A 17,576-nucleotide genomic window follows, 5' to 3' on the forward strand; every position below is an offset into this window, starting at 1 on the left:
AAGGTAAAAAGGCTTCAAAGATAAAAGGGAGTGCTTCCAAGAACGATTATGCAAAGTATATGGAAGAACTTGCTCGCCAAGGTGAATTGAGTTTGGCATAGGAAATGGCTAAAATTGAGGCTGATAAAGCTAGAGAAGAGGCAAAAGTTACTGCTATTGAGAGAGAATTTCAAGCTAATAAGAAAGAAAGAGAACTACTTAGGCAAGAAATGGACCAGGTTAAAGAAGAAAGAATGGCATTTAAATAATGGCATGATCATTTAAATAATGGCATTTTGCTAGGTCAAATACGCATCTTAATTTTTGAGATAAAGAACACTCACTAGTTCTCTATTCTTAATTTGGAGTTGGGGCTTCACAAGACTAGGCGTGTTTGACAACTTTTTTAAAGTAACTAAAAGTGATTTAAGATCACCAAAAGAGTTTTTAACAACGTTTGACAAAAAAAGCTAACCACAACTGTGAGTTAAAAACAAACAAACAAAAAAAAAAAAAAAAAAAAAGAAAGAGGCACTACGTGATGTGCTTTTAGAAAGAAGCACATGAAGCAACTAAAGTGCTTTCCGGGAAAAAGCACTTAGAAGTTTTTTTTTTATTTTTTATTAAACTTTCCATGTGATTCGGGCCTAACTAAGCTTATTATCTTTGTTGCTATCATCTCCCCAATCTTGAATTCTCTTTAGTAGATCCAATGAGCGAAGGTCGTCGTTAGTGGTTTCTTTAGTGGAAAATCTCTATTCGAGGCCTTGAAGGGGTTGGGAAAATTGCATTGTGTGATTATGCTTGTTTGCCAAATTCTTAGTTGGGTTATTGGAGTACCCCTCGACTTCTAATGTGCAATTATGGTTGTTTTCTAATGTTGCCAAAGCTGCTTTTCCATCTAATGAAGCTTAATTTCTAATTGCAGACACTCGAGATCCTATTATATATACGAAGAGAGAAAAGCATTGAGCTGCAGCAAGCCTTCTAACACAATGGCTCATGGCTTCCTTCTCATAATCCTCTTGTTCACGTCCATTATATCTACAAATATCCATGCATGCAACCAAAATGAACGTAGCGCTCTCTTGTCCTTCAACCTCACTCTATCCTCTCCTCCTTTAAATTGGACTTCCATTAACTGCTGTACTTGGGAAGGCATCACTTGTAATCCGGAAGGTCGGGTCACCCATTTGCTCTTACCCTCGAAGGGGCTACACGGAGTTATTTTTACCTCGTCATCCTCACTTGGAAACCTCACTCATCTCACCCACTTGAATCTCTCCCATAATTCACTTCACGGTTCACTTGAAAATAAACTCTTTGAGTCCTTGGATTCTCTTGAGATTCTTGATTTGAGCTATAACCTTCTTTTTGGAGTGCTACCTTTGTCTCTAACATCTAGAAACATCCGGACACTCGATTTGTCAAGCAATCGCTTCCATGGTCCAATTCCGTCTTCGTTCTTCATGCTTGCTTGGAATTTGACAAGTTTCAACGTCAGCAACAATGCCTTCTCCAGCTACATCCCATCCTCTATATGTCTCCATTCTAACCCCTTGATTAGAGTGTTGGATTTTTCCTCAAACCAATTTAATGGCAACATTTTACGTGGTTTTGGGAGGTGTTCCGAGCTGCAGATCTTCCTTGCTGGTCACAATAATCTCTCAGGGCTACTTCCAGAAGATATCTATAATGCTACCAAACTCGAAGAAATTGCAGTACCTCAGAATTCACTATATGGAGGCATTAGTGAGAGAATTGTCAACCTCAACAACCTCGTAATCCTTGATCTCTCCTTCAATCAACTGAGCGGAGTACTCCCTCTCCGTTTGGGGAAGCTCTCCAGGTTAAAAATCATAAAGCTCGATTTCAACGACCTACAAGGTTCGTTGCCCCAATCTTTGATGAATTGCAGCAGCCTTGTAGAACTACGTTTGGCAAAAAATAACTTGGAAGGAGACATTACCAAGCTTAATTTCTCCAAACTTGTTCAACTTACTAAACTTGACCTGTATAGGAACAACTTCACTGGTAAGTTGCCAACAAGCCTTTACTCATGTAGATCCCTGAAAGCAATTCGATTAGCTTTGAACAATCTAGAGGGACAAATACAACCTGAGATTCTTTCGCTAAACTCTCTGTCCTTCCTCTCTCTTGGTAGCCTCCGATTGGAAAATGTCACAGGAGCAATGAAGATATTGATGCATTGCAAAAGTCTTCAAATACTCCTCCTTACGCATTCCTTTAATGGTGAAGGAATGCCATCTGACGATGACATGGTTAGTTTTGATGGATTTCGAAATCTTCGATTTTTGAGCTTGGCGCATTGTGATCTCACAGGTCGAATACCTGTATGGTTAGCAAAGCTAAAGAGCCTAGAGATCTTGGCTCTGGATGGCAACAAAATCACAGGGACAATTCCTAGCTGGTTGGGGACTGATCTACCAAGACTTTTTAATATAGGCTTGTCAATGAACCTTATTTCAGGTGAATTTCCGAAAGAACTTTGTAGACTACCGGCGTTGGTACATGAACTTATTGCAGCTCAAGCAGACCAATATGATATCGAATTGCCACTCTACATTAAGACCTCGAGCGGGGTACTAATCACCTATGGATTACGCCGCATATTGTATGGCTTTCCTTCATTGATAGATCTTTCTTCCAACAACATTACCGGTAATATACCGTCTGAGATCGGCCAACTGCAGCTTCTCCAAGAGTTGCAACTAGACAACAACAACTTCTCCGGCAACATTCCAGACCAAATGTCTAACCTTAAGAACTTAGAAGCTTTGAATCTCTCCAATAATCACTTGTCCGGAAAAATTCCATCGTCTCTGGCAAGCCTTAATTTCTTGAAGAGCTTTGATGTCTCGTACAATAATCTCGAAGGTTCAATCCCAACAAGCACTCAGCTCCAAAGCTTTGAAGCTTCTGCATTTGAGGGGAATCCAAAACTTTGCGGTGCCCCACTTCCAAACGAGTGTCGCACTGATGCGCATGGTAAGAATAACCGCGATGATGAGGACGATGGGCATCAACTACCGTGGTTCTATATTTCGGCTGTGTTCGGGTTTATTTTTGGATTCTGGGGAGTATGTGGTTCTTTGATCGTAAAGAAGACATGGAGGTATGCATACTTTCAGTTCACAGACAATGTACAGGATAGGCTCTATGTCATGTTAGCAGTGCGCATGAATAGGATGAAACGATGGCTTAGCTAAATAGAGTTCTTTGTTTTTTCTCGGTTACATTTGGGGGTTTCGAATACTCTGTCATGTATTTTATTTTATAATAACGTCCCTACGCTATCGAAGCTACTGCTTTGTAAATGACTCGTAAATCGTAATTTAAAAATCCCTCTCATATCCCTCCCACATTTCCAATCCCCTCTAACTTGGTCTCGATTCCTTGAGACTTGGAAATCCCTCACCCCAAACATAGCCAAAAGAAGTCAAAATTTTGATTCAGGGGCCAAACTGAGAATCGGGTTACCAAATTGACAATGTAACATGTCATTTTTCTGGCAGAATAACATCACCCCCAAAATATGCAAAAACAATCTACGAACGAATAGCAACACATAATCTTCAGAGAGTACTGCAAATTAACATGTTCCATTTAACAAGGATCCCCACGCAGTCTGCTTTCTGTCAATATATGCACTACCTGAAAGAACTCAGGCTGCGCACCAAGTAAAGACACGACTAATCGCATAAGATATGACCTTGAAAGTGTAATCATATTCGGATGAAAGGCAACCACGATCCGACCACAGCAATATGCCAAACGAAATATCATTCAAGACCAGAACCATTGAAACCTACAGCCCATCTTGAGCAACCTCCTCGTTTATCTACAACATGCCTTCAAGACTCATCATACCGCAACTAGCCTCAAGCTTAGTAACGGTTTGGACCAGGATTGACTCCAGCATCCCTGTCTGGCGTGTAGTTATTCTGGTATTGTCCAGGGTCATTCCATTCTGCATTAGAAGGCGGAGCCATGTTGTTTGGTGGCACCCCTCCTGGGTTATTGGGAGGCATCTGATTGTAGTTGTTGGGCGGCATCTGATTGTAGCTGTTGGGAGGCGCCTGGTTGTAGCTGTTGGGAGGCGCCTGGTTATAGCTGTTTGGTGGCCCAGAATTCCAGTTGTTGCTTGGCTGGGGATTATTGTAGTTGTTTGGTTGACCCATGTTGGGAGGTGGCATTGGAGCCCTGTTCGGGGGTGGAGGACCCATGTTGGGAGACATTGGAGCCCTGTTGGGGGGTGGAGGACCCATGTTGGGAGACATTGGACCCCTGTTGGGGGGTGGAGGACCCATGTTGGCAGGTCCAGGTCCCGAATTTGGCCCAGCTTGATTAGGCATAGGAGATGGACCCGTATTCTGAAAATCACGATTCTGCATATTTTCCCTTCTCCTTTCAAAGTTCCTTGATCTGTCAAAGTTACGAGGTCTGTCATTACGCCTGTTTCTCTCATTTGCTCGACTATTGTTTCTTATCCATTCCTCATGGTATTTGGGATCATATGGCACTGCTTGGCCATTAATAAAAGGTTCACCTGCCAAAACAAACAAGAAAGCAGACAAATCGTGGATAAAAGAATTTTCCTGGTTAACTTAGTTGAAAACAACATAGAAAAAGCTATACAATGTAGAAAAAACACACGCTGTTTAATATTACTATAACACTTGGTACCCAGACCACAATTCTTGGGAGTACAGAAATTTTGAAATGAAAATTACCGTGGAACATTTTTCTCAGATGTAATCGACACGCGAAACTAGTTAGTTAAAAATTATGATATTTTACACAAAAACTCTGTACAAAATGACTAGGGTTGCAGAAAGCCTTCAACAGAGGTCTTTATATTTAACCGGTTCTACACACCACTAGCACTGCTACAACATCAACTGCCTAATAACTTTCATCTGTAACATTCTAGAGCCTCAAACTATCCTTTGTCAGAAAAAATAAAGAAATAAATCTAAAATCAAAATATCATCAGACTGCCAGAGCAATTACGGAATGGAACTTATGACTTAAATGAATCAATTGCTATAAATAGTTTGTTTTCTTTGAAATTCAACTTGAAGAAACAAGCATATCCGTACCTCCATAATCTTTGTTCTTAACATCCAAGTAGGAATCAGGAAGTACCCAACGGACTCCAGGCAACTCTGCAAGAATTTTACAAATACACGCACATATATATATATGAGAACTCAGACACAAGAAAATAATAACATCCCAACTTAGAAGCAGAATCACCTTTGATTTTGAGTGAAACCTCTTCAGATACAAGCGCCCCAAACGCATAATAGCACCTAGTTGAAACTGAGTAGATCTTCATTCTTGCTTCTTCCTCACTGCAGTTCAGCCGAATGCGTACAAGCAATGTAAACTTGGTTATATAAATCTTCATTACAAAATATAAATCACAGGAAACACAAACAATAGGAATACAGTACAATCCTATGTGCTTTTTGAAATGTGAAAGCCATGAATCTTACAAAAACATTAGTCTGTAAAAAAAAAAAAAAAAAAAAAAAAAAAAAAAAAAAAAAAAAAAAGTGATCAAGACCATGCTATAAGAAACATGATTAAGACCATACTATTTAAGAGATCATTAAGACCCTGCCACAAAGTGGGTTTATAGTTTAGATTTTGAATATCAAAAGCCTACAAAAAAGTTAATGAGTTTTGCTTTTGTTAGAACTTCAAAACATATAACCCAACATTAAGAATTGCACCCCCAAATTTCAGCGGAAATATATAGAAACAAAAGAAATTTAGCGCAACACACACATTTATGTGATATAAAAAAATCAAGTTAAAAACCCTACAAAAATGATATAAAGGCCAATTGCAATTACAAAATCATTTCCTATCTTACAACAGAAAGCCAATAACTTTTACAGCTGCATACAACAGAAAGCCATTAACGGTATTAAGAAAATGTTCATATATTATGTTATACACCATAATCGAGTCGGTGTATAACACAAATAAACTAATATCCTACAACAAGATAAATGCCAGAAAGTAGCATGAGCATACAACCCTCCCCCAATAGAGAAACCACCTCTTGTATTTTCTCAAACAAAAGTTTCCTGGAGCAATTCAAATCAACTTATCCCAAAACACTACTGTAATCATGAGCGAAAAAGAGAAAATTAAAAGGCAACAACTTTGAAAAAACAAATACAGATATAAATTGAAAATGAATTAAAGATACAAATACACTATAAACACAGACATATAAATTCTAAAATTCCATTTCCAATTTTCATTTCTCATAATCCAAAGACATTAAAAGTAAGAAAAATGATTGAATCAGACAGAAATTAATAGTAGGTGTTACCTTCCGACGACGGTAGCCAGGGTTTTGATGTAGCTATTGATGATCTCATCCCTAGTGATATCACCCTGAGGGGCCTCCATGACAACCAACCAGTGCTCGAAGTCACACCCATCGAGGAGGATCGTCTCCTTGGGAGGCCGGTTCGACCAGTTAGGGTTCGGGTCCCTGAGCGACGACGTAGTCGATCTGGTCGACAAGCACCGGACGATTGCAGGGGAGAGCCTTCCGGCGGAAGCCATGACTCCGGCGAGAGGGCGGAGGCGGTGGAGGAGAGAAAGCGAAGAAGAGCGAGATTGGGCGGCGGTGGTGGATAGGGAAGTGGCGGAGGTGGCGGTGGAGAGGGAGCGAGAGAGAAATGAAGCCATGGCTTGGGACTTGGGAATCGAGCGAGAGAAGAAATGGGTCGCCATGGTTGATCGCGACGAGGGTTTGGGGCTCTGATAAACCCTCAGTGGGAGATAAGGGCAGTGTTAGGGTTTTGGCGGAGGTTTTATAGCAGCGACTGAGTGATGATAAATACCCCTCGATTTTCAATTTATCAGTATATCTCAAAATGGCATTCCAATTATCTTCTTATCTTTTTCAGTTATTTATGCATTCAAATTTTTTTTTTTCATTTTTTTTTTTTTTTTTACAAATGACAACTTTATTGAATTAAATTATTAGTTGTAAGAGAGGGATGTCGGTGGGGATCAAAATCGCATTGTGATGTATGAGTATGATTATTTTCTATTTTCTACCACTGCAGTAAAGTGTTATCTGCTTTTCATTTTCTAAACGTGCTAGGAGAAAAATTTGAATGTAACAATCAAATAAATTGGATGACCATGCAATTTTACAAAGGTACAAACTTCTCGATATTTAAGTACAATCTAGCTCTCTGTTAATCTTTGAGATTCTTTGTCTTTCGATTGAAGTGATTTAGTAATTTAAAAACAGTATTAAAGGTTTTAAGCGATATTTTTCTCAAAAAAAAAATATCTTTCGTAAAGACTAATGAAGCACATCTGATGTACTTTCTTAAGAAATCACTTAAACTAAAAGTGATTCTACATAATCATCATGTTTAACTTCTTATATGATTATGTTTAATTATGATTAATCCAATAATCATAAATAATAAAAAAATATGTGTGACAAGCTTAAAATTTCGTGTGAAAATCACTTTCCCGACTGTAAGCCTCTTCTTTCTTACTTTGGCAAGCCCATAACCAAGATGGGCTTCGCTCACACTCAATGTCAATTAGATGCAATTGACTAATTGGTCAAATATTGAAAAATTCCCACCAAACTGGCATGATACGGTGATGAGTTAGAGTGGGGCAGATAGTGAAGCAACCAACATCAGCCCTACACAGTCAATATTCTGCTCACCTGAATGAACTTCCCAAAAGGAGTCATGGATTTTCTTCTTTTGGGTTTTCACCAAACCCTCCGGCAAAGTTACGAGAAATTTATATGCGTACCTGAAACACAAGTCACGTGGTGTATTATTTTATATGTTGTAATAAGCGTAAACAACGAATCAACTGGTTATCATTTAAGTGGAATAGTAATGTTACGTGACTGTGTTCCAAGTACACATAAAAGTTACGCCAAAATTTATGTTTGCCAACAAGAAAACTAGAAAGTGAAAATATCAAAGCTTTGGCTTCTCCTCTACGAACCCTAACTTGTACAGCAAACACACAGTTTGGTGTGTTAGCTCATCTCCTCTATTTCATACACACTATCCCACAAATATCCCATTTTCTCTCTCACTTCCACTCGTCCCCGCAATATGGAGTTGCCTGTGAAAATGCCTGTCTCCGGCAGCCATATAACACCATACAGAATTGAAACCAGAAACTTGTGCTACAAACTATCGACCCGATTTTATGAAATGAAGCACCTGTGTTGCAGTGACAGTTCGAGGACTGTTCCGAAGTTCATCTTGAAGGATGTGAGTTGTGAAGCAAGGCCTGCAGAGATCACTGCAATTGCTGGCCCTAGTGGGGCTGGAAAAACCACACTGCTAGATATTCTTGCTGGGAAGATATCCCCAAAGAAAATGGGTGGTCAGGTGCTGGTGAATGATCAGCCTATGGACACGAAAAGTTTCCGCAGAATGTCGGGCTATGTCACACAGGATGATGCCCTATTTCCGTTACTTACAGTTGAAGAAACGCTCGTGTACAGTGCTCTATTGAGGCTTCCTGGTGGGAGAAAAGAGGCTGCAGATAAAGTGAGGAAGCTGATGAAGGAGCTCGGGCTGGAACATGTCGCGGGTTCAAGAATCGGTTGGGGATCAAACAATGGGATTTCAGGTGGTGAAAGGCGCAGGGTTTCGATTGGAGTTGATTTAGTTCATGATCCAGCTGTGGTTTTGATTGATGAACCAACTTCAGGGTTGGATTCTGCCTCAGCTTTCCATGTAGTCTCATTGCTCAAAACAATGGTGTTCAATCAGGGTAAAACTATCGTTCTGACCATTCACCAACCAGGTTTTCGAATCCTAGAGATGTTCGATCGCATTGTTTTGCTTTCGAATGGAGCTGTCATGCACAATGGATCACTACATCTTCTCAAACAAAGGCTCAATTTTGTTGGCCATCGTATCCCCAACCATGTCAACTTGCTCGAATTCGCCATTGATGTTATCAAGAGCTTGGAGGGTACACAAACAACAGAAGCCTTGCACAACCAATGTTTCAGGCCTCTGGAACAAAGGCTTGTATGCTCTAATAACTTGGAAAAGAAGCTTCTAGTCTACCCGAATTCTCGTCCCCGGGAAGTTGTTATACTAGGGCAAAGATTTTGTAGCAACATATTTAGAACCAATCAATTGTTTGTCACAAGAGTCATACAAGCCTTGGTAGCTGGATTCGTACTGGGAAGCATTTTCTTTAATGATGGAAGGGAAAAAGGGAGCATTGCCTTGCAAACACAAACTGGATTTTTCGCCTTCAGCCTCACTTTCTTGCTGTCTTCCACCACAGAAGGCCTGCCGATTTTCTTACAAGAGCGAAGAATACTAATGAGTGAGACTTCCAGGGGAGCATATAGAGTTTCCTCCTATGTCATAGCAAACACCCTCATTTTTCTCCCCTTCCTTTTGATGGTCTGTTTTTTGTTCACTGCACCGGTTTACTGGCTAGTCGGATTGAGGAGGGACATTGATGGATTCCTCTACTTCTCTCTGGTGGTCTGGATGGTTCTTCTGATGTCCAATTCTGTTGTGGCCTGCTTCAGTGCTCTCGTGCCGAACTTCATCATGGGCAGTTCCCTGATTTCTGGGCTCATGGGAGCTTTCTTTCTCTTTTCGGGCTACTTCATTTCGAAGGACAGACTCCCACGCTACTGGATGTTCATGCACTACTTGTCTCTTTTCAAGTACCCGTTCGAGTGCTTTATGATAAATGAGTATGGAGGGGAGCAGGGAAGGAGATGCATTCAACAGATTGACAAGGAAGGATGCAATCTTTTCGGGGACGGATTCTTGAGACAGCAGGGTTTGAAAGATGCACAGAAATGGAGCAATTTAGGTGTGATGCTGGGTTTCGTAATTGGTTATAGAGTGCTTTGCTTTCTCATTCTGTGGTGCAGATGCTGCAGAAATAGAAACTAGCTAGCTATATATACTTACACAAAAGATAAACAATCACTTGTGCTGTTTCTGTTTCAAATTCTTTTGAATAATTCTTTGAGGATGATCAAACTATAGTATCGTCTTCGCACGAAAATGTTCAGCTTTCATGAAATATTAACCATAACATCCAGTTTCGATTTGATTGATGTTTCGAGTTTTCGTATGCCTTTGAAACATGTTGATTCACGCCGAGTCCACTCCGAAAGTTCTACTTTTTATCCCGTTTCAAAGTTCATGGATAGTACATTATCCATAACAAAACATTATCCAGAAAAATAGTTCTTGCACAAACAGATGCTGCCATGAGAGGGAGAAGGCTTTTGCGAGGATGTTTCTGCTGCGGGAGAGGACAGAAGGCTAGAACAGCCCAGTTAAAAGATGACGTGTGTTTAATTTGACAACCAGTTTTTATTTCTTGATCACATTTCGATCCATATGATTCATTGAAAAATGAGTAAATAATGTGGATTTTGCCTACGACAATTCGAAAGAAACTGTTTTGGGACGACAATGGGGCAATGCCGACACAATACCTGGACTCGAAGAAAAGGATGAAAGAATTGTATATAAAGTCGAGCTTTCTTCACACACCAAAAAAACTGAAATTTGATTGACTACAAACATTTTACACCTGAAAAGTATGGCTAGTTCTTTGGAAGACATTCGTGGAAACAGCTTATTTGCAAAGTAAGGGTAAGGTTGTGTACAATAGACGTTTCACTCCAACCCTCGCAAAGCGGGGAGCCTTTGTTGGCTTGGGGTCGCTCTTTCACTTGTTTCCCTAAACAAACTAGAAGAATTATTATGCCTACAGCCTGACCAAACCAGAGGGAATACGAAAACTGGATTCTGCCTGCCCTAATTGCTTCGGTCATATATAGAATTGAAGGTCATAGTAGCAAATGATGTGGTGGCGGTCTCTGATGAAGATGATGAATTGATAAACCTCCCTGAGTCGGATATCGTGTGAGATGGATTTCTTGCTTTGGCCTTTTCTCTCTCGCATTCTCTCTGCTCCATAAATTCAGAAAGCAGTCCTGGTTTCGATATCTGCCCCTCATTCACATCTAATGCACCCGTCAGCATTTGAACAACAGTAGACATGGATGGTCGGAGCTTGGGCATGTCTTGAATGCAGAGAAGGCCAATCTTTAGGAATCTGCAAGCCTCCTCAACGTCGAAGTCTCTATTCAATGATGCATCTACTAACTCCACCAGCTGCCCCTTCTGATGGTGTTCCCACGCCTGCAACAGGAACTTGGATTTCATAAGTCTGCTCAAGGTTCTAGTAATTGCAAAGTTATTATTCAATACATGTTTCAACAAGAGATGATGACTAGCTGGGGCACGTAGCTATCTAAAACAAGAAAAGCAGAAGTTTAGAGGAATAATTGAAAATAAATGCGAAGTTGCAAGGAATACACATTTGATGCTCATGCTATAAACTAGCGCTTCAAGCATTCACTTGATCAAAAATTTGTATGGCAGGTTCATCAAGGTTCATCACCCCTGCGCATGTTATTGTTATAAATCGTTGATCGTTTATTTAGCATTACTCTAATTTATTGAACAAGGAAAAGCTACAAACCAGTCCAAAAGCTTCAATTTAGTCATGGAATGCAATATTACAGAAAGGTCCATACCCGTGCCAGAAGATATTGTTCTTTGGGTGGTAAATGTCTGTTTGTGTTACACCTCCCACAAACAATTTCCAACAGTAAAATGCCAAAACTGTAGATGTCTGATTTCCTTGTCACTTGACTTCGTATCGCATACTCAGGCGCCAAGTAGCCTCTGCAGAAATCAAACAGGGAACCAAACATGTCAATATGATTACAAGTAATTTGAAAAATGTAAAAAAGAGAAAGTAGAGAGAGAGGGGGAAAGAGAAGTGAAAATTTATGGGCGGGACATCAATTAGTTACATTCTCGGATAAACTTATTGAAAGAGACTAGCATTGGAAATGGCAAACTTACGTTGTTCCAGCAACACGAGTGCTAAGATGGGTCAAGTTAGGTGCAATAAACTTTGCAAGACCAAAATCTGAAATTTTTGGTGAGAGGTCTTTATCAAGGAGAATATTGCTTGCTTTAATGTCTCTGTGAATAATATGAGGGCTAACCTCCTCATGGAGATAAGCGAGCCCCCTTGCAACACCAATGCAAATTTTACACCTTGTAGGCCAAGTAAATTGGATACTGCTGTAGCCTCTACCTATAAAGTACAGAAGGATGAAGTCCTTACCAATACAAAATCATTCATTCAAATAAGGAACAAGTAACATTGCTTACCAAGAAGTGTTTGTGCTAGGCTATTATTCTCGAGATAGCCATAAACCAATATTCTGTGATCTCCTTCTGCACAGCAACCATATAGCTTAACTAGGTTATCATGTTCAACGGTTGCAATCACCTCGATTTCTGTCAAAAATTCCTCAGACCCTTGACTAGACTCTGTTGACAATACTTTTATAGCCGCCAAAGTGCCATCCTTGAGTGTTCCCTGATCAAACACATTTTGAAATAATTTCTTAGCCCGTAGAGGTAAAAGTAAACAAAAAAGTCTTTAGCACAATTCGGTACTCAAAGACCGAGTATTCCTCAAAACTCATAAGCAAATAACTTTAGGAGCAATTACCTTGTACACGGAGCCAAAGCCTCCCTGACCAATTTTATTTTCTTTACAGAAGTTCTCAGTGGCAATTTGCAGTTCCTTGTAAGTGTACTGTTTGACATTCAAAGCGCCTGAAACCACTGTACCCACAGGAATCTATTAGACTCTTTTTGGTAGATGAAGATAGAATGGTAAACCTCTAACAGAAGTTAGGTCCCATTTTGTTCAAAATGATGACAACCAAATTCAAGTTAAAGCTAAGACTTACTAACAGCATTTAGTTCAACAGCATGTACATTGAACAAAGTAAACAAAAGAAGATTTCATCCAAAAAAAATATTGAGTGCGTGATAAAAAGCAAAATCAAATAAAACATAAGTAGTTGATTTAGCATGACCATTTGACTTCCTGAAAAGGCCAGGTTGTCCAAGTTCTGAAAGAAGCCTGGTCATCCATAAAAAAGAATGATTATCTGAATGGAAGCAAATTGGTAGTTTGGGCTTTAAGTAGTCGCAGACTTAAAACGGGTTCATAAATCAGTAACGCTAATGAAATTAAAGTGCTTAACATAGAAAATGCTCCTCCCATTTGAAGATCCATGTATGAACTAGAAAAGTCCTCCATCCATTTCACAATTGCACTGAGCAGCTAATTTGACAGATAGCATTGTGCCTAAGTAACTAATATTGACACTGAAAGTATGTGCATAATCTCTATAAAAGGAACGACAGAATAAACACGTGCACAGTCTACCTTTGTCGATTTCAACAGGCCGACTAACAAATGGAGCTTCCTTCTTTTTAAACAAGCAAGAGAAACAAGACATCACCAGCTTTTTATGTTGGCCAATATCACCAATCGATCAAAATCGTTGCCCTGTCAAAGTACACAAGCAAACATAAACTTTTTGTGATGTAACTACAACTGCATGATCTGTTAGATTTAGGAGGAAGACAGATGAGTAATCAGGAATGCATTAGTCATTATTCACTTAGATAAGAAGAAACTCTAAAAAAAAGTGAAACTTATAAACTCAAATTGCAAATCAAGGTGGCCTCTTTAATCTACATGTACTATCTAGCAACTGGTATACATGAATACCCGCAGCATTGTAAATCATTGTGTAAACTATGATTAAAGATGCTTGCATATGCGCTAGCCACGTGCTTACTGAAACTCACTGTAATTTCAGTAGCAAAGTAAGTTTGCACATCCTCTGTACCACATGATAAGTTTTAACTATAGCCTACACCTGTTTTCTATGAAACATTCAATGCTCCTTACTTAAGGCATCAAAAGACAAAACAAAATAAAAATCCCACCCATCTGAACTGCCAGAAGTTAAGGGGAAACACTAGAGAGATACCCCGACACAGTAAGGTCTCGACACAGTAAGGTCTGGGACTGCACCGAGTAATGCCATAGACTCTTATGCCCCATAAGATCAATCAGAAGTTCAGTTCTCTAGCCGAGTCCTTCAGTTCAATCGATTATCAATACTTACACCAACTACTAAAGTAATTCAAGGAAAATGGACCCAACTCCGCATTAACACGAAACTTCCTGCATCCCTCAATACTTTAGGCCTAAAATCGGAATTCGATAATCAAATGCTACAATTCAGCTCATGGCAGCTTAGCAACTAGCAGAGGCTAGAATTAGAAACATGGTTTCATGATAGGAATTTGGAAAGAAATTATTTGTCAGCCAATGAAATGTGATTGTGTAGTCAACTATCCTTCTGATTGTCATTGCACTCAATTATAAGACAAACAAACAGAAGACATCTATCGTTTTGACCAACTTTCAAATTAAAAAGTCAACCTAGGCGGCACCAAAATTGAAATTGCAGAAGAAGAAGAAGAAGAAGAATTTGCTTCAACATTAATTACCTTACAAATTGGCAATCAATTGCACTTGGGTTTTGCTAATATTTCAACCTTGAAGTATCCCTCTGCAGAAGAGAAACTAAAACCAACGTAATAAGAATATTTGGATTGGTCAGAATATGATATTTCCATATTTTTTTTCGGAAGCATAGCAACTGTAAAGAGAAACCCACCATTCTTTTGGGTTGAAGAACCCAGCTGAGGCCGCAAACAGATCCAAAAGCCTATCTTTCTTCTCGTTCTCTCCAATGGATAAATCAGAAAGTAAAAAAGTCTTGGCTTTTCTTACATTTTCTCAGCTCCCAAACGCAAAACTGCATGTAAAACCCAGATAAAATGCAAGGTTTTCACATCGACTGTGGTGACTGCAACAGAAATGAAGAGAGAGATATGGACAAAATAAATTTATGAAATTGGATGCTAAATTTTGATTATATATGATAAATTCTACTGGTAATGTTTGGAATTGACTATTCTTCCTTTTGGCATTGACTTGCAGGCACACGGTTTGGAAATGGTATGGAATTTTCTTTTTCTTAATTTTTGGGTTTTGCTTCCACGAGAATGCTTGAAATCGTTTCCAACTTTTTAAATATAATAAACAAGTTGTACTTAAAAATTAAAATCTTGTTCGACTCTCAAACGTATTATTTTTCTATTTAGACAATTTTACACAATGATATTATAGTTAAGTTGTACGAATGCGAACTATGATAAGTAGTTGAGTGAAAAAGTGCAAACATCAGTTTCGTAAAAGAAACGAAAGGTCCTAAGTTTGATACTTTGTAAAATGCGAATCTGTTTAATCGTGACAACAGGTAGGATGCAATTCTCAATTAGTTTCCTTTGGATAAAACAATGATGAATAATTGTGGTTTTCCGCCAGTTATTCTCCTTTTAAAAAAGGAAACAAATGTAGGCTATAGTAAACTTATCATGTGGAATCTCATTAAGTAACACCTGATTAACCGTTGAAGTTAAAATACCTCAATTAGTCCTATTGCAAGTGTTATCACCAACCAACTCTTATGCAAACACACGTTGAAAGTATACTATAAAATATGGAATGTCGTTAAGTGACACCTCAATAATCTGTTATAAAATTTAATTCTTTACGTATAAGAAGTTACAGAATTATTTACCTGTACACCCAAGCAATTCATTCCCAAGCAATTCATTCTTTTTATCATTATCTAAATTTTATTATCAAAATTGTACTTAATTTGAAAACATGACTATGCTTGTAAGTAATATTCTAAAAAATAAAAGCAACGGTAAAAAGTCATCAGAAAATTTGACAAAAACCCATGCAGGTGATTAATCATTGTAAACTGAAGGGAGACAAAAAACAATTGGATCCTTTTTGACCCAAAAATAGTATCGTGACAGGGAGCCGACAACTTGATGCTAATTTATTAGTTTCTTGACAGAGGGACCCTGAATGAAGAGTGCCTAATACAAATTACAATAAGTAAGGCTGTAAAAGCGCTAGGTGCTAATTGAACGGCGTGGCTTATGCTGTTTTTTAATTTAATTAAATTTATTGTACAGAATATAAATGAATGATTACTTATAGTTATAAAATATGTAATTGTAGGGGTATGATATCTACACATTCTTTTTTACTTTTCTCATACATTTTTGGTTTTCGTTCATCGGATCGAATGAATTGAAGAAGATCAACGGACAAAAATTAACAAGAGATGTGTGAGAAGTAAAAAAGGATGTGTGGATAGCACATCCCTAATTGTATTGAGATATATAAATTGCAAAATAGAATGAGATATAAATTAAAAAGTATTAGAACATATTGAAAACATGAGAAACAAGAATTATTATCCAAGTATTCAACAAGTTTCTTATAATTTATTGAAAAAATAAAATGCAAAAATAAAAGTTATCTCTTTTCTGTCTAAGCGAGAGTCGTGATTTATGCAGGCACCTAAGCAGGTCTAGACGCTCTTTCTTAAAGTTCTAATGCCTAGGGATTAATAGGAGCGGTAGCCAACCGTCTAGCGCCTAAGCAGGGTTTAGACGGCGCTAGGCGAGGAATTTGAGAACAATGACAATAAGCAAGCTCAATAAAAATTGCGGATAGCCAAAAACTCAATCAGCAGAAATATAAAAGATGAAATAAAAATTAACGATCTACAGGATAGAGATCTAGTTTGTCTTAAGACAAAAGACAATGATAAACACCAAGGAATCGGCATACAACTTCAGAAATACGATGAAGAACGCCGAGAAAACAAAGCTAAGCTACTAAAAATGAGAAGCAGATAAAAAAACAAGAAATAAACGGGGATCGCCAACAATCCCAACCAAAGGAAGGGCTCCGCGACGAGATCGAATATGTGCGAGAGAGAGTAGGATTCTTTTCCCTTATACTGCTATTCATTTTCATTTTTTCCTCTCACATTCTTTTTTATGTTTTATTCTTTATATATAAAAAATTCAAAACAAGATGTAAACGTGGCGTAATCGCAACCGTTTAAATATGAGAAGATAAAAAAAAAAAATATTAGGAGGGGAGAGAATCATACTCCATGAGAGAGAGTAGGCAGGAGCGATATTAGTAAACAATATCCAATGAAATCAATTGAACCGAACTTTTTTTCTTTCATTTTTTCGGATAATTGAACTAAGAGATGTTAAAATGATAGTCTCTGGTATTTTAAATGCTTCACCATTTTGCTACTTTCACTTTATATATAAAGAAGAGATGTTAGCCGCCGCCAAAAGCGTCATCCGAAATCTTGAAACATCTTTCGAAAGATAGAACGAAGACTTTTGACCACTTTGTAAAAAAAATAATTAGGAAAAGTATTTTCCCACATATCCCAAATGTCGTTGAGGGCTCCTAACCTGTTAATTTAAAAAGAGGACATGTTATCTAGAAAATATGAATTTTCTCTACTAATTAATCACGTGTGAACAATTTTAAACTTCAACTAGCTAGCCACCAATGGTAGCCAACCATGAGTAACACCATGACATATTCTTTGTTTACATTATTAAAGTAATTGAGTAACATTTTCTGACTAAATAATTTTTACGTTTGGTTGTTAAATTATTTGAGTAATCAACTGCGTA

The 17,576-nt window shown here is 38.4% G+C and overlaps 4 protein-coding genes across 5 annotated transcripts; 2 read left to right on the forward strand and 2 right to left on the reverse strand.

Moving 5' to 3' along the window:
* The first annotated feature begins 104 nt into the window (after window positions 1-104).
* Window positions 105-3,346, forward strand: LOC137714580 (receptor-like protein 2). Its single transcript, XM_068453765.1, has 2 exons — window positions 105-202; window positions 908-3,346. The coding sequence occupies exons 1-2, from the start codon at window positions 105-107 to the stop codon at window positions 3,207-3,209; spliced, it is 2,400 nt and encodes a 799-aa protein (XP_068309866.1). The 3' UTR covers window positions 3,210-3,346.
* Window positions 3,347-3,476: 130 nt separating this feature from the next.
* Window positions 3,477-6,875, reverse strand: LOC137715813 (multiple organellar RNA editing factor 8, chloroplastic/mitochondrial-like). The gene is made up of 4 exons (XM_068455161.1): window positions 6,353-6,875; window positions 5,260-5,357; window positions 5,103-5,168; window positions 3,477-4,549 (listed from the first exon to the last, which is right to left on the reverse strand). Exons 1-4 carry the CDS (start codon window positions 6,760-6,762, stop codon window positions 3,888-3,890), a joined length of 1,236 nt encoding a protein of 411 aa, XP_068311262.1. The 5' UTR covers window positions 6,763-6,875; the 3' UTR covers window positions 3,477-3,887.
* A 996-nt stretch (window positions 6,876-7,871) lies between these two features.
* LOC137714161 (ABC transporter G family member 10-like) lies at window positions 7,872-9,959 on the forward strand. Its single transcript, XM_068453438.1, has one exon. It carries the CDS (start codon window positions 8,133-8,135, stop codon window positions 9,957-9,959), a length of 1,827 nt encoding a protein of 608 aa, XP_068309539.1. The 5' UTR covers window positions 7,872-8,132.
* A 310-nt stretch (window positions 9,960-10,269) lies between these two features.
* Window positions 10,270-14,947, reverse strand: LOC137715452 (cold-responsive protein kinase 1-like). Of its 2 annotated transcripts, none has more exons than XM_068454788.1 (8): window positions 14,657-14,947; window positions 14,487-14,548; window positions 13,348-13,470; window positions 12,619-12,734; window positions 12,273-12,483; window positions 11,958-12,195; window positions 11,624-11,774; window positions 10,270-11,225 (listed from the first exon to the last, which is right to left on the reverse strand). In XM_068454788.1, exons 3-8 carry the CDS (start codon window positions 13,418-13,420, stop codon window positions 10,839-10,841), a joined length of 1,176 nt encoding a protein of 391 aa, XP_068310889.1. In that variant the 5' UTR covers window positions 13,421-13,470; window positions 14,487-14,548; window positions 14,657-14,947; the 3' UTR covers window positions 10,270-10,838. The 2 variants fall into 2 exon arrangements, with proteins under 2 accessions (XP_068310889.1, XP_068310888.1); XM_068454787.1 differs by having other exon boundaries at window positions 14,487-14,562.
* Window positions 14,948-17,576: the final 2,629 nt, after the last annotated feature.

This window comes from Pyrus communis, chromosome 14, assembly GCF_963583255.1.
Source record: "Pyrus communis chromosome 14, drPyrComm1.1, whole genome shotgun sequence".
Taxonomy (NCBI): domain Eukaryota; kingdom Viridiplantae; phylum Streptophyta; class Magnoliopsida; order Rosales; family Rosaceae; genus Pyrus; species Pyrus communis.